The sequence below is a fragment of the Zalophus californianus genome, chromosome 1 (assembly GCF_009762305.2).
Source record: "Zalophus californianus isolate mZalCal1 chromosome 1, mZalCal1.pri.v2, whole genome shotgun sequence".
Taxonomy (NCBI): Eukaryota; Metazoa; Chordata; class Mammalia; order Carnivora; family Otariidae; genus Zalophus; species Zalophus californianus.
The window spans coordinates 17,139,514-17,167,225 of NC_045595.1; the positions used below are offsets into that span (position 1 = coordinate 17,139,514).

At 38.2% G+C, this 27,712-nt stretch overlaps 1 protein-coding gene across 3 annotated transcripts in view; it reads right to left on the minus strand.

Moving 5' to 3' along the window:
- SMARCC1 (SWI/SNF related, matrix associated, actin dependent regulator of chromatin subfamily c member 1) overlaps positions 1-27,712 on the minus strand; it is a 174,828-nt gene that overhangs the window by 75,224 nt on the left and 71,892 nt on the right. For all 3 annotated transcript variants that reach the window (XM_027584621.2, XM_027584620.2, XM_027584622.2), the window contains exons 11-19: positions 26,651-26,775; positions 22,957-23,016; positions 19,094-19,131; positions 15,963-16,084; positions 11,879-11,950; positions 9,180-9,293; positions 8,414-8,567; positions 7,841-7,954; positions 1,852-1,911 (exon numbers count right to left, since the gene is read on the minus strand). In XM_027584621.2, the coding sequence (XP_027440422.1) occupies positions 1,852-1,911; positions 7,841-7,954; positions 8,414-8,567; positions 9,180-9,293; positions 11,879-11,950; positions 15,963-16,084; positions 19,094-19,131; positions 22,957-23,016; positions 26,651-26,775 (859 nt within the window). The remainder of the gene's footprint in view (positions 1-1,851; positions 1,912-7,840; positions 7,955-8,413; positions 8,568-9,179; positions 9,294-11,878; positions 11,951-15,962; positions 16,085-19,093; positions 19,132-22,956; positions 23,017-26,650; positions 26,776-27,712) is intronic.

Genomic DNA, 27,712 nt, shown 5'->3' on the forward strand with positions numbered 1-27,712 from the left:
TTTTCTCAGTTTTAATTTACAATACAGGAAAATACTGACAAGCTCACAAACAAAAACTCTTTGAAGTCCTCAATATAATTTTTAAGAGTGTAAGTATATCCTGAGACCAAAAAGTTTGACAACTGCTGACCTAGTCTAATCTTCTATTTGATACTTGATTTCTGAACTGCAAATGTTACACATGATCTACAAGTCTGGATCACATGAATACTCTACTGAAAGGGAGCTCTCAGCCTCTGTAAATTCACTGCTCTAAAGTTAAGAGACAAAGCAGGCACTGTAAGTCACCAGCAACAATCACTCCCTTCCTCCAGGTTGACCCCACTAATGAAACTAGAAAACCATGTTTGTTTTCCCGGCATCACCTGTGGTACTTGGTGAGCACTGAGACCAATTCTGAACAATGAGGTAGAAGAGAAAGACTGATGAGCGGCTTCTGGTTAAGCTTTTCATTTCAAGAAGAGCCCAAGAAGAAAAGGCCCCAGGAAGGCCCTTTCCAACGTTCTTCCTATTTTGAATGGGGATATGAAGCCAGGAAACAAACCAGCCTTCCTGTGACCAGAAGAGAACACAGGGAGACAGAACATGGACACGTAAAGAAGGTGGGACAAAACAACAGAAAAGCTAGGAACCTGATGATATACTTGAGCAGTGAAAAGAATGTTGAGGGGCGCCTGGGTGGCTCAGTCGGTTAAGTGTCTGCCTTCGGCTCAGGTCATGATCCCAGAGTCCTGGGATAGAGCCCCTGAGTTAGGCTCCCTGCTCAGCCCGAAGTCTGCTTCTCCCTCTCCTTCTGCCCCTTCCCCCTGCACTCTCTCAAATAAATAAAATCATTAAAAAGAAAATGTTGGAACTGCCAATCTGAAGACAGCCAGTTGAACAAAAAAACCAATGTCCTTTTGGTTTAATCTACTGCTAATTAGATTTAGTTCTTTGTAGGCAAAAGCATTCCTAAGAGATTAAACAGTAAACTTCCTCATTTAGTTCTAATTTAGCTCTCACATGCACATTCTACCCTCAACTACTAAGTAGTGTCACACAGTCTTCACTTTACCCAAAGATTGTTCTGTGACAAAAGACAAACGGTCCTTCTTCAGAAATGCTTGATAAATATGGAACCCAATATTCTATACTTCTTACTCTCTAGGGCAAAAATAATTGCTAAGATTCACCTGTGTAAGTATTTGCAAGAATCTCCAAGACATGAAGAAATCCAAAAAGCATTCAACAAGTTGACGGAAAGATATCTTGAATTATCACTGGTTTACCAGAGTGTTCTGCTTTCAAGGACAAAACAGTATTTTCAGGGACAGATGTCTTTATCTACTTCTCTGGAATCCTTTTGGGAAATACAGAGGTCGTACACTCAAATGCATACAAGCACCGGAGAACGCATCAACAATGACCAAGGTGGGCTAAGTTTAAAGAAAACTGGAATCTGAAGAAACATTCCACTTCAAAGGAACATCTGCTCCTCAAGGTCAGCCAATTATTGCTACATGGGGATGAGGAGCCAGAACTGCCACATCTTCCAATTTTGGATGAAAAATTAGAAATCTAGACTACTTTTGCAAAGCTCTAGTATTTGTTTCATATTGGCAAAGATTTAAAATAAACAAAACAACACAACCCGGGCCAAAAAAACACATATCCAGGCTTGATCTTCCCTACTGATAGCCAGTACATCACTTCAAGGTATGGTATTTAATGATGGCCCAAGAAAATTCTATTAAAACTCAATACATGGTTCAAAAAACTTTAGGATTAATTCCAAAGGTATATTTCACTGCTCACACAAATGAAGTACCCATCTCCTATGTGGTAATGGGGCTCTGCTATTAACGTGCTTACCTCCAGGAGCAAAAGGGTCTCCTGTTCAGTCCATTCTCTTCCAGCACTAGCACCTTTACTCTAAAGAAACAAAACCAGAAATTAGGTACTCGTTTCTAAAGGCTGAACATGGAGCTCAGCAGGAGTCCCTTCTATGTAGAGGGGGCTATTTTATGCAAACCACCAAGTAAGTCCCTGAGCAACAGGGATAAAACACTTAAGGACCCTCAACTTCTAACACAAAGGCAGACTTATTTCTGAAGATTTCTTGCTGTCTATCAAGGACTCATAGACCATTCAGATATATTATTCCTATTATTTTGATATTTAAAAATACCTTTTGAAGCGACAAAGGCTACAATATTTTAATGCATACCGTGAATTGGCTATGATATTATACATAATACAAATATTTGGTATAACTTGAAGGAAGTACTTTTTCCAAGATTCAAAGACAAATTATACTACATATAAATTACTCTGAAGGATTCTTAATTCCAACTGCAACAAGTTCATATTCTCAATTTTAACACCTATAATCACCAACTGATTCCTTAAACTTTAAATCACTCTTTCTATAAGAATCCCTTTAGTTGCCAATTCACGTGAGCATGGGGGTAAAAGAAAGCCAACGTTGTTATGTAAAAATTAAGATTTGTGAATTGATTCATACGTCTTGAGTTGGTAGGCCCTGCTCCATTCATAGACTAGCAGAGGACTGGATGTATGGTATACCTGACATTATTCTTCATGTGTAAATGTTACTAATTCAAAATATACATTCTACCACAGCCCTTCTCTGAAAACTCTTATTTTGGGAGATTACAATTTAATAAACGAAGAGAAAATTTCTATGGTCTGTGATTTCCTTGTTTGTGACAATAAAGCTTCTCAAGTTATTTGACTCAACCTTTCTGCATAACTGTGCTACTGTGGGTAAAAATTAAATTATGACTTGCTAGGTGGTTTCCATGGTATTCAACACATACCATTCTGAAATTTTTGCAAAAAATGTACTAAAAGTAAGTAGTCCTTTACAGAATAAAGAGGAATCTAAGCATTGTAGAATTCAAGTCTCACAACATGACTCTGAGAAGAAAAAAATGCATATAGCTATAATTCATAATACATTGTTCAGATTCCTTAACGATTACTTTACAACAACCAATGTTCATCTTTTAGTGAACCAAACTCAGAAGTGACCATCAATCAGATTTGGAGCTCCAAGAGGAACAAAATTCATTAACATTTCACCTAAATTCTAAAGAAGGCAAACCTGACTACAGGAAAGATCCTTATAACCTACACATGACAGCATTTACTGGGTACGTGCACAGCAAGCATTTCTCTACCTCTCAGCTATATAGTTTTTCCTCTTGATAAAAACTGGTTCTGGGAAGAGTGCATAATCTCAACAGGACCCATGAGATGTTTATGGGGGGTTTTGCATGATTTTAGAAATTTTTTCGTTTGTATTTATTGGGGTAGAATGCATGTACCATAAAATACCCAAATCTTCGGTGTAAAGTTAAACACAATTTCACATATACACCCATGTAACAACCACTCAAATCAACATCCAAGGGGTCTCTCCTTTAAACCTCAAGTTGATAGCAACCCACGTAAGTACACACTATTCTCAATTCTATAGTCATAGGTTAGTTTTTCCTGGATCTGAACTTTGTAAAACCATTCAGTATGAGTTTGTGGGTCTGGCTTAATATTATGTCAATGACATTCAACCAAACACTTTACATGAAGGAAGTCAATTCTTTTCATTTCTGTGTTAATATTACATTGTTTGAATAAACCACAATTTATCCATTATATGCTTGATTGATCACTGTTTACAGTTTTTGGCTATCTTGGATAAGGCTGCTAAGGACATTCATGCATATTCTTGTATATATTCATTCTTTTTTTAAACTTATTTATATAGCCAGGGGTTCAGTGACTGGGTGTGTTTTTATATATATACATATATATATTTATATTTAGCTATAATAGTGTTCCCTCCACTTTTATTTCCTGGAAGAGTTTATATAGGTTGGTATTACTTCTTCCTTAAATGTTTGGTACAGGGACACCTGGGTGGCTCAGTCGGTTGGGTGTCTGCCTTTGGCTCAGGTCATGATTCCAGGGTCCTGGGATCGAGTCCCGCATTGGGCTCCTTGCTCCGCAGGGAGCTTGCTTCTCCCTCTGCCTGCTGTTCCCCCTGCTTGTGTTCGCTCTCTGACAAATAAATACATCAATAAATCTTAAAAAAAAAAAAAGATTTTGGTACAAAAGGATCAGTAGAATCATGTGGGCCTAGAATTTTGTACTCATGAAGGTGTTGCACCATACACAGATATAACACATACAAGGTTACTCTAACGCATGAAGCTTCCTGCGGCTACTGTAACCACATTATCACAGATCTGATGGCCTAAAAGAACAAAAATTCATTCTCTCACAGCTCAGAAAGCTGGAAGTCCAAAATCAACACAACTGAGACAAAGATCATGGTGTTAGCAGGGCCGCACTCCCTCTGGATGCTCTCGGAGAGAATTCATTCTACGCCTCTTCTGTTTTCTGGTGGCTGCCTCAGAACTCCTTAGTTTATAGCCACCTCATTTTAACCTATGCTCCCTGAGCAGGGAGCCTGATGCGGGACTCAATCCCAGGACCCTGGGATCATGACCTGAGCCAAAGGCAGACATTTTTAACTGACTGAGCCACCCAGGCGCCCTGTCCTTTCCTCTTCTGTCTGCAAATCTCTCAGCATCCATCTCTTGTAAGAACATATATCATAAAGGTGCCTGGGTGGCTCAGTTAGTTAAGCCTCCGACTCTTTGATTTCGGCTCAGGTTATGATGATCTTAGGGTGGTGAGATCGAGCCCCATGTCAGGCTCTACACTGGGCGAGAAACCTGCTTAAGATTCTCTCTCTCCCTGTCTCTCTTTTCTGATCTGTAATTTGTGTCCTCTCCTTTCTTCTTGATCACTCTTTCAGAGGCTTATCAAATTTATTGATCCTTTCCAATAACCACCTCCTTATTTCATTAATTTTGTATTGTTTTTCTGGTTTTGATTTCTAGCTTAATTTTGTTGTGGTTATAGCCAACCACATTTATATCACATGCATGAAATCATACAACCACATTTTATAGTATCACTCCTTTAAAATTTCTTGAGACCCATTTTATGGCTCAGAACTAAATATACTTTGGTGAGTGTTCCCCAAGAACTTTATAAGAATGTGTTTTCAGGGCGCCTGAGTGGCTCAGTTGGTTAACTGTCTGCCTTCAGCTCACATCATGATCTCAGGGTCCTGGGACTGAGCCCCACATCAGACTCTGATCAGTGGGGAGTCTGCTTCTCCAATATCCCCCACCCCGCTCGATCTCTCTCTCTCAAATAAATAAAACCTTAAAAAAAAAAAGGCTTTTACTGTTATTTTGCATAGAGCTTTCTACATAACAAATAGGTCATATTGGTTCACAGTGTTGATCTAAGTCTTCTCTTACTGACTTTCAATCTACTTGTATCAATTACTGAGAATGGATTACTGAAATTTCCAACTATAATTGTGTGTCTGCCTATTGCTCCTTTCTATTCTATCAGTTTTTGCTTTATATATTTTGAAGTTTTTTAATTAACTATACACATATTTAGGACAATTACGTCTTTTTTTTTTTTTAAGATTTTATTTATCTATTTGACAGAGAGAGACACCGAGAGAGGAACACAAGCAGGGAGACTGGGAGAGGGAGAAGCAGACTCCCCGCTGAGCAGGGAGCCCAATGTGGGGCTCCATCCCAGGACCCCACGATCATGACCTGAGCCAAAGGCAGACACTTAACAACTGAGCCACCCAGGCACCAATTATATCCTTTTGATTAACTCCTTTATCATTATGAAATGTCCACGGTTTAATTCTGGTAAAATGACTTGTCCTAATGTCTACTTTTGCTAAAATTAACATAATGACTCTGGTGTTCTTTTGATTAATGTTTAGAAGGTATGTCTTTTGTCATTCTTTTATTCTTATATTTCACATGGATTTCTTATAGACAATATAGGCTTGTACTTAGTTTATGCAATTTGACAATCTCTGCTGCTTAATGGGATTACAACCACTTACACCTAAGGTTATTACTATCCCCGTGGACATATGTACACCTATCATCTTGCTATTTTCTACTTGGCACATCTATCCCCTGCCTTTCTCACTCCTTCTCTCTTATGGAGTAACTTTTTTGGAGTCTTATTGTTTTTATCTCCATCATTAACTTTTTAGTTACGGGTCTTTAATTACTCTATGATTCACAATCCTCCTGTCCAACTTGCCACGGTGCATCTTCAAATACTACATTACACATCCTATCTCGTAGAGGAACTGTAACACAGTGTACTTCCCGTTTCCTCTCCTGTGCCTTGAGCCCTGTTTGCTCTTTAACATTCTCATGTTGTAAACCTATCATTCTTAGTTTGAATAGCCTACTACCCTCTCATACAACTGCAAATGAGGAGAAAACCTCTCCTCACGGACTCAGGTGTTGACCTCTTCTGGCATTCACCCTCCCTCTTCCGCATAGATCCAGGCCTCTTCCAAAACGCTTTGCCAAAGTATTAGTCTAACCTGAATCAGCATTTTGATCACATTTCTAAAAGATATCAGGACTTTAACTCCATCTAATTGTCTCTTCTGTGCCATTTTGGTCATTTCTACATGCCATAAACCCCCAAAAATCATCGCTGCTTCAACAGTCCACATTCCTTAACCACACATTCATCCATTGCCCTGGACCGCTTCCTTCCTAGTCACGTGTGTCCATCAGGGATCAGAGTCCTTCATCCTGAAAACCTTCCCTCGGTTTTCCTACACTGTGTGCTAGTGATGCTCTCACACCTTCTCAATGTCCTTATTGCCATTCCCCTCCTGAAAGGTACTTCTACTGGAAACACAGCTCCAGAACAAAAGCTTCACTTTCAGCACTTTAAAATGTTTTTATGCTGTCCACTCTGGCTTCTGTCATTTCTGTTGAAAAGTCAGGCATCAGGGTGCCTGGGTGGCTCAGTCAGTTAAGCGACTGCCTTCGGCTCAGGTCATGATCCTGGAGTCCCGGGATCAAGTCCCGCATCGGGCTCCCTGCTCAGCGAGGAACCTGCTTCTCCCTCTGGCCCTCCCCCCTCTCATGTGCTCTCTCTCTCTCTCTCATTCTCACGCTCTCAAAATAAATAAATAAATCTTTAAAAAAAAAAAAAAAGTCAGGCATCAGTTTTATGATTGTTCCTTTGAATTTAATGTGTCCTCCAACCCCACTCACCCCCCACAATGTGGCTTTTTTTTAAGGTAAGTTTAAGCATGATGTGCCTGAATGTAGTTTCCTCTGTATCCAAATTTGGATCTGTTCAGACTCTTTATGAGTTGGTATCTTTTTTTTTAAATCAAAAATGTTTAGCCACTACATCTTCAAGTATCACTTTTGCTTCATTCTTTCTCTTCCTACAGGTCTCTAATGCTAAACATGAAGTCTTCTCACAGTAGCCCACGTGTCCCTTGTGCTCCATTCCCTCTGTCCCCCTCCCTCACCCTCATCCAATTTCTTTTTCTCTTGGTGCTTCAGTTTCAATATATCTACTATCCTGTCTGAGCTCACTAATTCTGTCTTCTGTTGTGTTTAGCCTACTGCTAAAACCATCCAATGAGTTAATTTCAAACATATTTTTAAATTATACAATATTTGATTCTTTCTATAGATTTCAATTATGTTGAAACTCTCCACTTTTCCTTGTTTTCTTTAACATATTAATCAGTTACTTTAAAATACCTATATTCTAACCATACAGAAGAAATGGTAAGATAAGTGATTGTTGTTTTATAAAATGCCAACAGGTTAAGTAGAATGAGCATATTCTTACACTACAGAAAGTAAGTTTCTTATGAAAAATGACACTCCTTAGAAGGAGAAATAAGAGGACATGCTGGATTGCAGCCCAGCTGTGCCTAGAAAAAAGTCCTTACCTTTGCTAAGGTTTTCTTGGAGTAAATGTCAGTACGAAGACCAAAGTTCTGCAAATCAATTGGTTTTTCCTTGTTCTTCTCAGGAAAATTCAACATCTGCTGAGCAGCAGGGACCTAGGAGTTGGAAAAATGATAAATGGCTGTATTCACCTCTACAAAGTCAAGGGGATAGATTAAAGCACTGTCTAACACTGATACATAAGGAGATTTAAAAAAATAAATACCCACACCTTCACCCTATACATTCCAACATACTGTATAAGCAACATTTTTCTGCCTTTTTTAAATCCCAGAGAAAACAGACAACAAATTTTCTTTAATGTGCTCTCCCATTTCATGTGAAGAACAATTTATACCTTAGACTCATGTTACGCTAACTTAAGGCTATATAAAATCTGGTTGACATACTAATCTTTTCAAGAATGTGTGGATGGATGTCCACTTTCCAAATGTTAGAAAGGGGAAAAAGTTTCACACAATCAGTGTATAGTGGAATAATACCTAATATTAGTTTATTAGTGTAATAATTACTAATGCCAGAATTATAATAATATTAGTGTAATAATTAGTTACCTGAGGTGATCGAAGATGTAGAGGCACAAGCCCAGAGGGGGTATCAGCTAATACATTAAAATGAGGAGTAGGAGGAGGTCCCATTGCCATGGGCCGACTTTCTGGATCCACTTGGTAATTAACAAGCCCCCACTGCTCTAAAAAGGCATGAACCCTGGAAGAGTAAAGCTCTGAAAGTTAAAATCTAGAGAATGTACCCCATCTCCTTGGTAACCATCATTACATTTCATTAAAACATAAGAACAATAAAACAAGTAAATATTCTCTGTAGGCTATGAGCCATCACAAAGTTAACTGACAAGTCCGGTTTGTTGAATGAGGGACAATTTCTATAAACTTTCTATAAACTTTCAATGTTGACAGCATAGCACCCCAATACCTAGTACAAAGCCTAATTATTTCAATCACAGAAATAAGAAATATTCATTTAAGTTCATAGTGAAAGAACTCACACACAGACCAAATTCAAAGAAGGAGATTCACATTTGATTTGTTTCTTCAGACAGATCTAATGTACAGAGCTTTTCCACTCTCCATCCTTGGTCATTTTATGATTTTATTATATAATAAAAGATGTCAATGGTAAAATCTTAAAACGAGGAGAAAACACCAAGGTATTAAATACATTCAACCCCTAAATAAAAGACATGTGACTAAGGTATTTTATTAACAAAGAAAATATCGAGTTTAATCAATCAAACATTGAACAGCAGTGCATCAGTAACCACCTGAAGTGAAGCGTCTGAGAAAAAGTCAGGCGTTTTACCTCATCACAGCACACACGTCTCCAGTCAAGTTCCTCCGACAAGCAGTGCTGGTTAAATATTCTTGGGGGTTTAGGCGATATGTGTCAATCATAAAATTTCGATATGCCAAGTATCTAAAAAGCAGTGGCAAAATTCATAAGGTGGACACACATCCTTTCAGAAATAACTCATAGAGCCAAAAATCATCATATTCCTCACAACCAAATCCAACAAAAAGTTAATATTCCAACCAACAACAGTATTGAGTATTTACAGTCATGAATGTAACCAAGGATAAGAACCCCTAATATGCAAAACAACTATTTATTAATCTTTAACAACAGTAAGTAAAATGGAGTAAAATCTGATGAAGTTAATGTGAAGTAACACAGAGAACCTGGCTGGCTCAGTTGGTAGAGCATGCGACTCTTCATCTCGGGGACATGAGTTCGAGATCCACACTGGGCACAGAGTTTACGTTAAAAAATAATAATAACAATAGTAATAGTAATAATGTGAGCTAACTTAAATACAAAAATGATCACAGGAGTGAATAGATAAATCCTTAGTTCCCTGAAGAATTTACAAATAACACCTGGTTACTTAGGCTGCCTCTCTTATTATTGTGTATCCAACCATAATTCATTTAAACGTCACAATTTCTCCATAAGGTAGGGTGTACTATCATCTCATTTATCAGTGAGCAAACTAAAGCACAGAGTGATTAAAGAATGTGTCCTAGACCACAAGTCTGGTTAAGTGTGGAGCTAGAATTCGACATGAGGGGCGGGGGGTTGCTCTGGAACCTATGCTCTTAACACATGCTGCATCTCATTTCTAGATTCTTCCTAAAGCCACATGTGGATCTGGCTCCAACAATGGCTATATACCCAGCTAGGTGAGGACTAGAACCCATGAGGCCAAAATCAAAGTTAAGACAACAGATTAAAAAAAGGAGAGAAAAACTGAAATTCTGAGTCACAGCAGATTTCACAACATACCCAAGCATTTCTGCAACAAGATACTTAAAACAAGAGTGTTGAGAAGCTAGAGACCCAGCAAAAGTTCTTGCCACAAAAGTAAAACAGAAATCTGGCAGGTTAAGTAAGGGTAGCTACATCAGAGTAGAAGGTACACTGCTCAAAAAAGGTCTCGTATAAGCAAAAGTGGATAAACAAAGACCTAAAGGTAAATTTTTAAATTTAAGCTGACTAAAATGCTAAACTGTGCTTGTAAACAGACGACTGCCAAGAACTGTTAAGTATTTACAAATGCTGGCAATCGGCACATTAGCTAGAAGAACATAGCATGTCCGACTAGATGGAAAAACTAAAAGGGTTTCTTATGCCAACTCTTTGATTGTGGTTTTATTTTATTTTTTTAAAGATTTTATTTATTTATTTGACAGAGAGAGACACAGTGAGAGAGGGAACACAAGCAGGGGGAGTGGGAGAGGGAGAAGCAGACTCTCCACTGAGCAGGGAGCCCGATGCGGGGCTCGATCCCAGGACCCTGGGATCATGACCTGAGCCGAATGCAGACACTTAACGACTGAGCCACCCAGGCATCCCTCTGATTGTGGTTTTAAATGAAACCTTACAGCTTTGTCATGGAAAAGCTGGAATTATCTCTGACATCTAAACTTAAAATCTCAAACTATCATGGACAATCTATTACAAGAAAATATTTATTATTCAATTGTCTGTATTCTAACACGTTTTATGTGGAAAATTATACTTCTCTAACAATTTAAACAGGAGACATTTATTTGTGAAGTCACATGAGCATAACAAACAAGGAATTAATAAAGATAATATACGGAAAAGTATTTATGGTATGATAGCTGTGGATTTATTTTAGGAGAAAGGGTTTCCAGAAATGTGTATTTAAGGGTCACCAGGCAAAGGCAAAAATTCTTCCTGACAAGATTCTTCCACCCAAGTTTTTGTATTTCCAAGACAAAAGCACAACAATGCTTTATGTAATTAAGATCGATTTATAGGCAGCTATGTCATCGTATTTGGCATTCTTTCAATTACTAGTCATTCATCATCAAAATAAGATAAAGATTCCACTTTCTCCTAGATCATTATATGTAAATATATATATAATCTATAAGACATATGTAGACACAAGGTGGGAACTGTCAGGCAGAAACCTGAACCCATTTTAGTGAATGCCTGTTACCAAATTCAATCTTAGCTATAAGAGTTGACATGCATGTAGTTCAAGGTTATAGGTTCAAGATGGAAATGAAAGAAAAAATCAATTCCTTTTTAAAGGAACAATTTCCTTTACAGCAAGGAATTCTATGTGGCTGAGATATGCACACTTCTCTGAACAGAATAACACATTTGCAAACTTCCACACATTGCCAAAAATGATCTCAGAAGTATCCTTTTAAAAATCCCTGCCCAAGGGCGCCTGGGTGGCTCAGTTGGTTAAGCGACTGCCTTCAGCTCAGGTCATGGTCCTGGAGTCCCGGGATCGAGTCCCACATCGGGCTCCCTGCTCAGCAGGGAGTCTGCTTCTCCCTCTGACCCTCTTCCCTCTCATGCTTCCTATCTCTCATTCTCTCTCTCTCTCAAATAAATAAATAAAATCTTCAAAAAAAAAAAAAATCCCTGCCCAACACATTCAAATGAACAATTTTTCTAGACACTGGTCCCTTTCTAAAGTAAGTAACGGTATCAGGATTACATCTTCACATTTCACTCACATTTCTGGAGTCTTGGATTTGTTCTTTCCATTGAAAAACTCAGGAAGAGCACGCCGTTCAATCACGTGAATACTGGGGAATAAAAAATAAAAAGTCCTCTTAGAAAAATGAAATCTTGAAATTTAAGCTAAGTTTAATTTTCAAAGTAAAACTGAAATCCAAAAACTGAACATTCTTTTTTTTTTTAAGATTTTATTTATTTATTTGACAGAGAGAGGGAACACAAGCTTGGGGGCAGGGAGAGGGATAGGCAGGCTTCCCGCTGAGCAGGGAGCCCGATGCAGGGCTCAATCCCAGGACTCTTGAGATCATGACCTGAGCTGAAGGCAGACGCTTAATGACTGAGCCACCCCGGCGCCCCCTGAACATTATTTTCAAAAATCAATTGGCTTGCACAAGTTCCTATGCATTAAAAGCATATTATAAAAGAAAGTTTTCCCTCTCTCACCCTTAAGACTTATAGTTTTTCTATTCTCATACCCAAACTCAAAAACTTCTATCAACACATTGAAAGCTATCTATTTTATTATGTTCTTGACGTAACACATCACAAGTAGATGATGAGCCACAAAATACAAAGAGTTCCTTGGAAACGGACAGACATCACAGCAGCTGGTGTGGCAACAAAGTGATGAAGTGAACGACCAGCCAAAAGACAATGGAATTTACAATCATCAGTTTCTCGGGCTCTTAACAACAATGCACCCTTTTGTGCAGACCTCAGAAACTTTGTGCTGAAATGGATTTTTTTAAATATTTCAGTAATCTACTGCCTTTAAAAAGATTATAGAACTAATTTTCAATATTGAGATAAAGGCACTGGTAAATTTTTTTTACTTTTATTATGTTATGTTAATCACCATACATTACGTCATTAGGTTTTTGATGTAGTGTTCCATGATTCATTGTTTGCGTATAACACCCAGTTATACATTCTGCTCCACGCAGAATGTACCCTCTTTAATACCCATCACCAGGCTAACTCATCCCCCACACCCCTCCCCTCCAGAACCCCCAGTTTGTTTCTCAGAGTCCAAAGTCTCTCACGGTTCGTCTCCCCCTCCGATTTCCGCCCCTTCATTCTTCCCCTCCTGCTACCTTTTTTTTTTTTTAACATATAGTGTATTATCTGTTTCAGAAATACAGGTCTGTGATTCAACAGTCTTATATACAATTCACAGCACTCACCATAGCACACACCGTCCCCAATGTCCGTCACCCAGCCACCCCATCCCTCCCACCCCCACCACTCCAGCAACCCTCAGTTTGTTTCCTGAGATTAAGAATTCCTCATATCAGTGAGGTCATATGATACATGTCTTTCTCTGACTGACTTATTTCGCTCAGCATAATACCCTCCAGTTCCATCCACAAGGCACTGGTAATTTTATAAAATCTTACAGGTGATAAGCACTATAGAGACCAGATAAAACTCAGGCCTAATGCACTATACAAAAGACCCAACTGTGTATCTAGTACAAAGGCACTGACACTAATACTAATCAATGTTTTTACTGATGACACTTTCTAGTTTCTCAGTGGCTTTCCACATATGCAACATGTATTGGTTATGCAGGGAAGAGCAAATCAATAATCTGTGAATGTAACTATAGGCATCATCTGGCTGGCTTAGTCAGCAGAGCATGTGACTCTTGATCTCGGGGTCCTGAGTTCGACCCCCGCCCCCGCCACTGGGCACAGAGTTTACTTTAAAAAAAAAAAAAAGCATTCACTCTTGGATCATTTGGGAACATTTAAATTGTTTGAACAGGATCTGTACTGCCAAATACTATAAATATAATTAATTACCTGAAAACTTCTAGGAAGATAATTTCTAAGATGAATTAATGCTATATAGTTACATGTAATGACTTCCCAAGTTTTATAAAAATAGCTGTAAGCAATTAATTATATAGTTCAAATATATCTCTCATTGTTTTATTGTTAAAGGTTAGGAAGCCCACAAAAAACACAATTTCTATATTCACCAAGAACAAAACACACATGAATGTTTAACCCCAAGAACTTTCTTTTCTGAATTGCTGGCAGCTGATTCCTTAGGTTCTGAGAATGAGTCAGGAAGTGGGGTGGTCAAAATCAGAAAACTTGAGTTCTTCCAATTGTCCACTGCAACGGTGGAACACTTCCACTGACACATTACTTGTCTTTATCCATAAAATAGGGATGTGACTTACACTTCCACTGTCCATAAGAGCAAGCTATGTGACATACAATGGTCATGATGCAAATGAGTGTTTCTGCAACCTATAAAAACCTACCAAGTTATATACCGTTAGGATTGCACTTTTTTTAATTTTAGAGGAAAAGAACGCTAGTTTCTCAGGTGTATCCTTTCAAACCATTCTGAACCCAAATATGGAATTACAATTACCAACAGTGAGACTGAGACACTTCCAAATTTAAAAATAATACATCATCAATGTAATGAAGACTGACCTTCAAAGAAGAGCTATATACTTATTCTGTCCCAGGTTCTATTTATTCAAAACATTTAGGAACAGCATTCAGAGTTGACCTTAAAGGCATGCAGAAAAGTCTCAATATTACTGTCATACTTTGTGGGTTTTGGAAAATAATCAGGTATAGTTCCAAGTGAATCATTCACCCTATTCTTTTAAATTGGCTTCTATATTCTTTAGAAGCCTGTGTGTGTGTGTGTGTGTGTGTGTGTGTGTGTGTGTGTGTGTCTAAATCCATGTATAAAGATGCATATATGTATAAAGACACACATACACAAAATCACATTTATCTTTAAAGAATGATAATGTGTAACAATTGAGAGCAAGCAATAGATCCAAATAAGACCACAAGATTCCAAGTTAAGGGCAACATCACTAGAGTTAAGTGTACAACTTTCCAATGAAAGTACCTTAAAGAAGCTAACTATTTGGAGGGATAAGTTCTGGTACATATGTTTAAAAATAAAAAGCCAAATAAAAATCAGCTTGATATGAAACAGTCACACTTTGTAAGTACTCAACAAATTATCTAGGACGGTGCTCCAATGATGCCAAATGGTTGTGGTAAATGACAGGGAAGATGCTGAGGAAGGTGTTTTCTTGAACTTTTTTTTTGGTAAAGATTTTTTATTTATTTATTTGAGAGAGAGCTAAAGAGAGAAAAGGAGCAGAAGCAGACTCCCTCCTCTGCAGGGAACCTGATTGCAGGGCTTGATCTCAGGACTCCTGGGATCATGACCTGAGCCAAAGGCAGACACTTAACCGACCAAGCCACCCAGGCACCTCATTCTTGAACTTTTTATATGTGAAAAGCCTCTTAATGTTAAAAATATTTCCTACTGGGGCACCTGGCTGGGTCAGTCAGTAAAGCATGTGACCCTTGATCTCAGGGTCATGAGTTCAAGCCTCACACTGCATGTAGAACTCACTTAAAAAAAAAAAATTCCTATTAAAATGAAGTCATTACTAGGTAGTGAGAAGAGTTTTTAAAATTTACTTTTTGGGGGCTCCTGGGTGGCTTAGTCATTGGGCATGATCCCAGGGTCCTGGGATCGAGCCCCACATTAGGCTCCTTGCTCCGCGGGGAGCCTGCTTCTCCTTCTCCCACTCCCCGCCCCCCGCTTGCTTGTGTTCCCTCTCTTGCTGTGTGTCTCTCTGTCAAATAAATAAATAAAATCTTTAAAAAAAAACAAAACTTTTTTTTTTTTTAATTTTTCAGTAATCCCTACATCCAATGTGAGGCTCGAACTTACAACCCCGTGATCAAGAGTCGCACGCTCCACCGACTGAGCCAGCCAGGCACCCCTAATACTTTAAAATCATATAATGTTTTAAAATTATTAAATACTCAATTATTCGCCCATCTGAATTCTAACTGATTCTAAATGAGTTAAGTCTAAGCTGACAAAATTTTACAATCCCTAGTACAACACAACTTAGTTTCAATCCCTAAACTGCTCTAAAGAACACATTCCAAAGTGAAAATAAAATCACTTTCCATCTCCCTTCATCCAATCTGACAGTGATTAGCAATAAAGGGATTTGGGCAGGGAAGTTCTTCCACACCTAAGTACCGTACTCACAGGTGTACATGGCCCACTCACCAGTTATAATCAAACCACGACGCATAACTAGGAATAATAATGTGATTGGTCTGCTCTGTCACATTATCTTCTCCAGGGTCAAGTGAGCGACTCTGATCACCTTTGCTAGGATCTTCATCTTCCTACAGAAAAGAAGCCAGAGTTTAGAGAAACAGAGAACAGCAGAGACATAAATAACAGCTTTCAAACTTCTCACATCAGGGCACAAAATGAAGCTATCTGATCCAATTTCAAGGCTCAGAAAAACAAATTTCAAATAAAAACACCCTTTCACAGTTTTTAAAGTACCTTCATAAGACCTCCAGATGACACAGCAGATTCCTCCCTTCTACAGATGAGGGTATCAACTCAGAGAAGGCCCAAAACTTTTCCCACAATAGCCTGCTTCTTACTTGGCCAGTTTTATCTAATCCTAGGGTCACAAATCTAAATTATCAGTTCTCAAGTTATTTATAAGGTGACTAAAGGACACTAATGAGGCATAATGACACGCCTTCCCCTACCCCAAAGATTGATCAGTAAGTATCTGCTAGTGGCCATATGCACCTTATCTCATTCATTCCTCACAATAAACAGCAGGTATTATCACCTCTTTTATGGATGAGAAAATGATGCACAGAGCCGGTAAGTTATAAACAGGGTATAACTCCAGAAAACCCAGTTTGAGGGCCTACACTCTCAATCACTTTCACTACTATAAGCTCTGATTTTTATCAGATTTGTGGAGGTTTTACAAATGATTCCACCTAAAAACCTTGCCTGGCTAAAACAATAATTTCAGAATCATTGCTTTGGGTCAAAACCCAAGAACATTTCTTATGCTACCAGTAAAGAGTAATAAGTACTTTTAAATAACAGTATCATGTAACACACAGTTTACACTCAAATGTTTCCAGTTAACCCAGAAATGCCCTTTATACATTTTTCTCCCCAAACCAGAACCTGATCAAGGAATCCACATTATATGATACATCTCTTTAGCTTCCTTTAATCCCTGCCTCCCTTTGAGGGGGGTACTTTATGACATTCAAATGTTTCAAAATTCCAGGCCAAATTAGTTATGCAATATCTAACAATCTCTATTTATCTTACTGATTCTTCATAATTAACTTCTGATCAAAATTTTTATCAAGAATACCACAAGAAGTAAGTTTTTTTGACATTCAGATATTTTCCAATTTTCCATTATACCATTGTATCTATCAAGTTTTCCTCTGTGGTGTTTTACTGTCTATTCTTATGAAATTTTTTTCTATTAAGAACCAGTCAAATTTTGAACCGTACTCTTTTATACTGGTTCCATAGTTTAATTTCTACCTTTTAAGTTAATTCATCATAAATGTCCCGTGCTATAGTGTTTGAAGTGAGGATCTAGTGTTACTGCCTAGAAACTTAAGACAATAATTTCCTTAAGATCAATGAATATAGAAAAAAACGTAATGTATGAAAGCCCCAAGGAAACTCTGGTTGTTAACTAAATGATGCTGGAACAATTTTGATGACAAAGGTAAGAAATGTTATTTCCCAAATCAGGGGAGCTAGTAAAAAATAGGCTCATGGTTAATGAGTTTTTGAGATGCAGATTTCACAAACTCAATTAGAACACAAAAAATTTCCTTTATTCAGGAAAACCAGGGAGAGACTGGCACTGCACTTAAAAAAAGCCAATAGTCTATGATTTAATTATCTGAATGAGGGGGAACGCATGGAATGACATTATGGGACCAGCTGTTAAGAGTAACTACTTATAACCAGTTTTGGTTTCAATTTTACAACAGACTTGGCCCTAGTTTCAAGATACCCCTAGCCACTGGCATTAAAAAAAAAAAAAAAAAAAAAAAAACTACATGTCAACTGTCTGGCTTTTTATTTTGGTCTCTTTCACTACCACACAATAGTATTTACACTAAATGATGACATCTTTTTACAAATATAACATCTGTTAATGGTTCCTAAGTAGCTCTTTATGTAAAGAAGTCTAATTTTAAAGAAAAAAATCATACGGGCGCCTGGCTGGCTCAGTCGGTGGAGTGTACGACTCTTGATCTTGGGATTGTGAGTTCGAGCCCCACACTGGGTGTAGAGCTTACTTAAAAATAAAATCTTTAGGGCACTTGGGTGGCTCAGTCGGTTAAGTGTCCGACTCTTGGTTTCAGTACAGGTCATGATCTCATGAGTCCTGAGATGAAGCCCCACACTGGACTCTGCGCTCAGTGGGGAGTCAGCCTGAAGATTCTCTCCCGCTGCCCCTCCCCCCGACTTGCACATGCACGGTCACACATGCTCTCACTCTAAAAAACAACAAAGCTTTAAAAAATAAAATAAAATCTTTAAAAAAAAGGAAGCCTAAGAACAAATTCAGTTAAAGAGCCTTATGTAGATGAGTTTCTTGAACGTTTTCAGGGAAATCCTATCATAAGTAGGTTCATTCCTTGAATGTATAAAAAATAACAATAAATGTCAATTTGGGGGATTTCTCTAACTCAATGAAAAAGAACTATCCATTTTCAGCAAAGTAAGGGAGTTATTTCAAGGGGACTGTTATTTCAAGGAGTAGGGATTAGTTACACCTAACTAATAACACAGTCAAATATGACAGTTTGAATGAACAATGGGCCATTTACTAAAAAGGAAAGTAAAATCCTGCCTTAAATCCAACACCTTTCAACAATATCATTATTGCTACGTCTCTACCACAGGACTGATGAAACAGGAAGGGGCTGTGAGGGCTCAAAAAAGGGCAAGAGTACGCTCAAAGCCTGTGGGCTGGAGTTGTACCCACAGAAATGGAAGTGAGAAAATCAAGGCCATTGACGTGGTCCCTGCTTACCTGTCCTGTCAGAGGACACTTGGAACACTGCAGTCAGCTCTGATTACTACCTTGCAATCAGGGGACAACAGAACCAGAAATTACAGCGTAAGAGGAACACCTCATGAGGAGACAGAAATTTCCTCTCAATAAAATTTTCAGAGTCAAGAAAGACAAATTATTTCAGGGGTGTGTTAAAAAAAAATCAGAAGGGCCTCAAAATTGAACATTTCTAAGGACACTTCTAACCCGTGTTCCTACTGTTCCACACACAGGACCCCTCAGACAGCTACTTGTGCACCAGGCCTAACTAAATTGTTACCTTTCCTCCTGTTGTGACTGTTTCTTCATCCTGCTCATCTGTAAAATCAAAATATATGATTTATTTAAAAATCAAGTAAACACTCTTTGGATTACTTGAAAACTTCCAGGTAATTTTAAAAACTTAAATTGTTACATGCAGAGAAAAGGAAAGAAATAAAGCATTACGAAAGCAAATCCACCTCTAGTAATTCAAAAAATTGAAATCGTACACAGAAGCACAAAGGTGAGAACTTCAAAGCATTAATAATTAAAAATTTCCAACAAAAGGGAATTTATAATTAATTACTGCTTGGGCTACTATCTTAGTGATGATCTTGCTAATAATAGGTAAAGGACTTGACAGGGGCTCTTACTCCTGAGATTTGATGAAACAAAGTAATGACATTTTAGATCTCAGAGGACATGAGTGAAGGAAATGAGGAGCAAAGAAAAGAAGTGAACATCAATCACTATGAAGTCCTGGTAAGGGTGATAATATATTCTGAGGATAGAGGACTCCAGGACATAAATCCTGGCCTTGCAAAAGAACAGGAGTAAACCCAAGTATAATTTAAACCAGGCAGCTGATTTCCACAGCGAAAAGTGCCAGTGTAGACAATTGTTTATATCCGAATGAAGGCTGCGTTTGCATTATAATAGCAAAGCTGATTAACTGAGACAGAGACCATATGGCCCACAATGTCTAAAATATTTACTACCTGGCCCTTTCCAGGTTAAGTCCGCCAACCTCTATTTTAGAGAATATATAAAGATCAGTAGTACACAAACAGGTAGTACTCAAACTTTCAACTGTATTTCATAGAGGGCCTCTACTACATGCCGGCCACGGTCCAAATGCCAAGGACACAATGAAGAACAAGAAAAGGTCCCGTCTTCAAGGAGTTTACATTCCAGTTAGGAGTGGCAGGAGACAGAAGAGAAAACACACAAACAGGTATCAGATGGCATCAGAGGAAAACAAATCAATATATTTTAGAGAGGGTGTGGGTGGGTGGACCCTTCCAAATAAAGAGGGAACCAGCCTGGTCAAAGGGTCTCAGGTGGGGGTAGACCTGCCGCCGTCACAGATCTCCAAGGCCACTCTGAGATATAAAGGCTGGGAGAAATGAGCACAGCACAAGAGCAGAGTGCAGTGACACAAAGCATTGGCACGAAAGTTACACAGACCCGGACCTGAGTCAGTGCTTTGTCGCTTAATAGCTGTCTGCTTGGAAACACTACTGAAGCTCTCCAGGCTCCATTTCCTCAGCAATGACACAGGGCTAACATGGTTTTGCAGTGAAATGCAAACAAAGGTAGAATGATACCTGGCAGAGTACTCATGCAAAACAGAGATGGACACTGTTGCTTGATTTCTAAGTTAGACAAACACCTGCAAGCACGAATATGGGATTCACTGTGTGGTAAATAAATTATGGTCATCCAGCTCTGCACAGTGACTACTTTTATTCTAGGAAGTGACAAACAGATCTAAATAAGGTTGTCAAAAATGAACTTTTTGTCCTTTGGATCTTGATAAACCACACGATAAACAATTTCTCACTAGATGGTGCTAACACAACCTAATGATCTCTCTCCGGTCAAAATATATACCATTTAAATTTAGTTTAACAGATTTCTGTCCCTCACGTAGTCTTGGTACCTGATGGAAACAGACTTCTGATAATACTAAAGTAGGAGGGAGAGATATCCTGCTTACTGATTCCTAAAGAGTAATAATAAATGTTCTCTTCCTCCTTCTAGATGTGGGCAATCACACTTTCACCTCAGCCCCTGGATCTTGCCCTTTCGGAGATCTCAAGACAGAAAGGAAGGAAGGACTTGGTATATGTAGCTAGGTGACATATAAGGCAGAATATGAACCAGTTAAAACAATAAACAACTCTGTGAACAGGAAGTCCCAGCTGATGGATCAGTTACCCCTGGCATGGTTCGGGTTATACCTAATGCAGAAAGCCAGATGATTAAGTAATACATGGAAAGCCCATTGGTCCCTGGATGAAAGGCCAGGACAACAGTTTCAAATTCCATTTGACTCTAGCTCTCCAGCTGTGATGAGCAGCACCTTCGGCCACAATACCCTTACTATTTAGACCTCAAACCATTCACAAACACAAAGGGAAGATCTCTTATAACCAGCACTAAAAATCTTAATCCAATTGACACCCTTATCCATTTCTTAAAAATGGCTTCAATTTGGCTCCTCTGATAAAGTCTATTACATAAACACTCTAATACTCACCTCCACCTCTAAAAGGACAACTGTCCACTCCCTTAAAACTAGATTGATTCCTTTTCAGGATATATACTTAATATACCCACTATCATTCTGTTTAACAAATTGTCTCAGTGAAGATAATCAAGTCTTAACATTTACCCTGCTACATCACCGAAAATATAAAAGACTACATATAGCTAGTTTTGTTTTCCTGGCCTTTGATTCAGTGGTAAGTACCAGTTGTGGCATAGAAAATATAAAAACTTATAGAAAAATGGAAGTTATTGTTATTAATATTCTATTAATAATGTTAAAGATAACTGAGAGGAATGTTTTGACAGCATTTCTTTTTCAGTTGTTGACCTAACACCACCTTTACATACACTGTCAAGACAATTTTCTATTTCTACTTTTGACATAATCAAAAATGGAGTCATCCACTAATGTTAAATAACAGGCTTTAAGCCAGAAAAGGGAGGGTATAGAGAAATGAAGTAAAAAAAACTCTCCTACCTACCTACTCATAGCTGTCATCAAGAATCTCTGAAAAAGGGGCGCCTGGATGGCTCAGTCAGTTAAGTGGCTGACTCTTGATTTTGGCTCAGGTTATGATCTCATGGGTCCTGGAATCCAGCCCTGAGTAAGGCTCCACACTCAGCAGGGAGTCTGCTTGAAGATTCTCTCCCCCTCTGCCCCTCCCCCAGCTCGTGAGCTCACACGCTCCCTCTTTCTAAAATAAATAAATCTTTAAGGGAAAAAAAAGGATCTCCAGGGGAAAAAAACAATCTCTGCAATTTGTCTGAAATACAGAATTCACCTACTGAAGAGATAGAGAAATTGCCGTCCCATTTTTCCACATAAGGAAATCTCAAATACCCCTTCCAGGTGTAAAATTCCCTAACGTCAAAAATGTAGTATATACTGAAAACACTAGGTTCTCCTTTGTTTTTTTTTTAAGAAGATTCTATTTATTTGAGAGAGAGAGCAAGAGCGAGGGTCAGAGGGAGAAGGAGTAACAGACTCCCCGCTGAGCAGGGAGCCCAACGTGGGGCTCGATCCCAGGACCCCGGGATCATGACCTGAGCCGAAAGCAGCGCTTAACTCACTCAGCCACCCAGGCATCCCTCCCTTGATTTTTACAAGTGAAGAAAGAAACCGAGATCCATATAGAACACTCAAGAACAAAGATGTTTAAAACTACCTCTATTTTTTAAACTGAAGAAAGTGACTACACCCCTCTTGTCTACCCGACAGCACATCCAATGATTATGTCTTACTGGTGAAAATGTACTCTGTAACTTGTAAATACTATGAGCTGATGATGTGATTCTCATTTTACACTATTTAGAAAGCCAGAAGAAATACTTTAGAAAATAAATCATTCAAGAGTCAACAGACTTTTGTTCTGAAGATGTAAAACCAAATCGGTAAGAATGGAAAAAATGGATCACAGGAAATTATATTTCCTGATATGGCAGCAAACAAAATGACAGTGGTGCTAAGGGGGCCATGGTCAACCTCTGTGCTGGACCAAAAAGGTAGCAACTGGAAGTGACATCTCTCGGGGAAGAAAGAATTATCAGAGGAACTAAATCTCTGAGACAGAAAACAACACAGAAATCTATAGACTGCTTTGGTTTTACCTAGATCTGCGACAGTTCCTCCTTTAACAGGTGTGTTTTCACTGTCTTTCTTTGGGTTCACTAGAAAGAAAAAAAAATCATGTTTTAGGGGAAAAGTTCTACTTTTTAAAAAGAGAACAGAATAAAAGATGATTGAAAACTACATGAATCTCAATGTAAATCCACTGTCACCCAGAGTTCACCATCATGAAAAACTCCAAGCCCAACAGAAAAAGATTAACACTTACTGTAACAGACTGCATTTTGTAATTTCCCAAGCACCAATATTTTTTCATGACAAAAGTACACAATACAAAAATATATACGGCAAAACCTGAAAAGAACCTTTCAATCCCTTCCCCCAAAGTATTTTTATTACATTTTCTGTGCATTTGTTGATTCCCATTTTTGTGCCATTCACTTAGATAAGCTGAGAGAGAACTAACACCTTTTACATATGTATGTAGACTTCAAAAATAGAAATGTTACCCATACTGTGCTCTTCCTTACCACTCTACTTTTCTCATTCAAGAGTGTGCCTGTATGACCTTTCCATGTTATGTATTTTTAGTTAAATTATATCTCTTTCATTTTCAATAAATCCACTGTGTCCATGGGTGGGTCATAAGGTAACTAGTCCTATATTAATGGAGACTTAATTTATTTGCAATTTTTTACTGCAAAGTAATCCACATTCTTATATTCACCTTTAAGCACACATATAATTACTTAAAATGAGAGCTCTGAATTTAAAACTGCTACTGGATATACACATTTTAAAACAACAGATATAGCCAAATTGTGTTAAGTGGCTTCATCAATTTTCACATCCACCAATAGCATTTGAGAGTACCCAAGTTGGGAATCATCTATTTTCTAAGTTCTGAAAATCTAATGTATGAAAAATGTTCCTTTAATAATTTACATATCATTGGTTAAATGAGGTTGAGCATCTTTTTGCACATTTATTGGCCCCAAAATTTGATAAAATTACCAGTACAAAATACTCTGCCCCTTACTCTATAGGGTGTAAGAATCTTTATACAAATTTAGAGTTCTAATTCTTTGTTAAATGGCTAATGAGTATTTTCCCCCAAGGCTAACACTTGCTTAAAGTACACTAACATTTTGAAGGTTACTTTTACATTTTAATTTGGCACTTTAATCCACCTGAAGCTTAAATTCTTATTTTTGACACAAAGAACAGTACTAAATTTTTTCCACAAGTATTTATGGAACAGTTTGGTCTTTTCCCACAAATTTGCCCTGCCAAATACACAATAAATTAAACTGATAAACAAACATGGATCTACAGCTGAATCACATATTCTACTCTACTGATGGATTCGGCCATTCCTGTGTCCAAATCATACTATATCCATTATTATAGCTTTTACAGTTCAGTTAGTTATCTGTTAGAACTACCACCATCTTCATAGTTCTTTTACTTAAAATAAGTATTTGGGGGGCACCGGGATAGCTCAGTGGGAAAAGCGTGCAACTCTTGATCTCAGGGTTGTGAGTTCGAGTCCTACACTGGGTATAGAGAATACTTAAATGAATACGATTTAAATAAATAAATAAATAAGATATTTGGGGGTGCATGACTGGTTCAGTCAGTAGAGCATGACATTCTTGATCTTGGGGGGTTGTAAGTTCACACTGGGTATAGAGATTACTTAAAATCTTAAAAAAAAAAAGCAAACAAACGAGAGGCACCTGTGTGGCTCAGTCAGCTAAGCATCTGACTCTTGTGATCAAGCCACCCATGGGGCTCCATGGTTAGCATGGAGTCTGCTGGAGATTCTCTCATTTTCCCTCTGTCCCGTTCACATTCACTTTTTCTAAAATAAATAATTAAATCTATAAAAAGAAAAAAAAACTGAGAAAGATGCATATTGTAATCCCTACGGCAACCACTGAGAAAAAAACAGATAAAAATCAAATAGAGAATATGAAAATCTATATAACAGAAAACAGAATAGTGGTTGCCAGGATATGGGAGAAAGGAGATAATCTATACTAACCCCCAGTAAGTATAGGGTTTCTTTTCAGGGGGATGGAAATGTTCTCGAACTAAGAGGTAGTGACTGTACAACATAATGAATACACTAAAAAAACCAATGGAGTGATTAAAATACACTTTAACTGGTGAATTTTATGCTATGTGAAGAATATCTCAATTAGAACTATGCTATATAAAAAAGGAAGTCATAGAAGTTCTAAAATAAAAGGAAAGCAGGGGCGCCTGGGTGGCTCAGTCAGTTAAGCATCTGCCTTCAGCTCAGGTCATGATCCTGGGTCCTGAAATCGAGCCCTGCATCAGGCACCCTGCTCAGTAGAGAGCCTGCTTCTCCTTCTCCCTCTGGGCTTCCCCACCCCCACTCATGCACTCTCGCTCTCTCTCAAATAAATAAAATCTTTAAAAAAAAAAAAAAGAAGAAGAAAAGCAAACACAGAAGCCAGAACAGAACATTGAAAGTAGTGGATTAAAGTAAAACAAGGGAGGAGGTAAGAGAGGGACAAATAGAAAAAAATTATCATAATGGCAGACTTAAACCCAACGACATCAATAATTCTTTAACACTTCAGTGGACCACATACTGCAATTAAAAACAAAAAATGTGTATTGGGGAGGGGGGCAAAGCTCAACAATATGCTGTTTAAAATCGATATGCCTGGGGCGCCTGGATGGCTCAGTCGTTAAGCATCTGCCTTTGGCTCAGGTCATGATGCCAGGGTCCTGGGATCGAGCCCCGCGTCAGGCTCCCTGCTCCACGGGAGGCCTGCTTCTCCCTCCCCCACTCCCCCTGCTTGTGTTCCCTCTCTCACTGTCTCTCTCTCTCTGATAAATAAATAAAAACTCTTTAAAAAATAAAATAAAAAAATAAAAGCGACATGCTTTACATAATCAAAGTGAAAGTTAACAGGATGCAAGAGAGGTAAGAACAAAGCTTGTGTAATTTACAAACTACTCTACTGAAGTCAAGTACAGTGGAGACTAATTTAAAAAAGTGTAGAAATAAAAGGGTGTGGTGTGATGAGGTTTTATTATCATCAGAGAACCTGGCCTTCAAGACAAGCACTACTATGGCACATAGACACACACGACATAAGAGTCAATTCATCAGGAGGACATGATGATCCTAAGTGTATATGCCCTTAAATAGCAGAGCTTCAAAGTACACGAATAAAAATACTTAAAAGAAAAAATATTCACAGGAATCAAGGAAAAAAATAGACAAATCCACAAATATAGTTAAAAGAGTCTAACATTCTCCCAATAACTTATTTAAATAGGTTAAAATGTACATAGATAATACGCCACCTTCTCATCTGTATATTGATTTTAATGGGATTTAAAAACCATTTATTTCAAAGCATTGCTCAATTTAGAGAATTTTCTTTCTTTTGTTTTTTTTTTTTTGAGTAGGCTCTATGCCCATGTGGGGCTTAAATCACAACCGTGAGATCAAGAGTCACCTGCTCTACCAAATGACCCAGCCAGGCACCCCATTAGAGAACTTTTTGGTCACGGTGTTTTTCTCACTAAGTAGCAGAAGTACACCAAAAGATTGGGAAAGGGAAGAAACATTTGCACCTTGAAAGTTGGGAACTGGGGGCACAGAGCAAGAAATGATTCATCCCATGGCACTGCTAAAGAGTGATTAAATCACATCTAATACTCTCATAGTCTAGGCAGAAGAATACAAACCATTTTTTGGAAGCACCACTTCCTCTATGTTGGGTACCGGTGTTGGGTCTTCCATGTCCTTGGTAAGATCTTCTTGCTCATCTTCCTCTTTCTGACTTCTGCGCTTCCCATAAAGACTAGCTTGGCTAAAACATATAATGCATATAAATATAAAAAGGCTGACTATAGCTACCCATAGCAGACAATTTCAGAGGCTTTACCCTCATTGTTAGAATCTATGCTCAGAATCTCTTTAAAAAGACAAATAGAAACCAAACAAATGAGGTACATTCCCAAATTACATCTAACCAGCAGAAGGAAAATAAAGGTTACTGGGAGTAAGAAATGGCCCCAGAAATTCTACTATACAAATCACAGACAGATCCTAAAGGGGGCTTAAATTATATAATAAAAGAACATCTGCTAAGGAAATATGGCACATATTTTCTCTCACATAAACAATCACTTACGTAAGAAATTTTCTCAAAGATATGTACAACCGTATTTTCCTGGCTCTTTGTATCATCCAAATATCAGGAACTGCAAAGTAAAATCACTTAGGATGGTACTAATTGTGTGTGTGTGTGTGTGTGTGTATAAAAACTGCCATCGCCCTTTCTTTAGTTTATTTTTTAAAACACATTCCAGAAAGCAGATTAGGGTTCAAACAAGAATGGAAAGACTCCTTATCTTGATGAATTATAGGGGATACAGGATAGAAATTATCAACTACCTCATATAACATGATGTGTACCAGAAACGAATAAGGGTACCAAGAAAACAAAACATAATCAAGATCGAAGGTGACAGTTAAGCTAAACCTTGGGAACTGTAACAATTCAGCGTTTCAGCATAATGAGTGGAGGCATAAAGGCATAAGGAACGAGATAACCTGTTCTGGGAAGGAACAGGCAGGAAGCAACACAAACAAGTGAGGAGTGGAGAAAGAGCTGATGGAAATATACAGTGAGCCAGCCCGAGCCCTCACACTGCTGAGAGAGTGAGCAGAGTTCTCTTCATGACAGACCACACACTGGCATAGGTTAGAATCAGGTATATATGTAAAAATATTTTTTATATTTT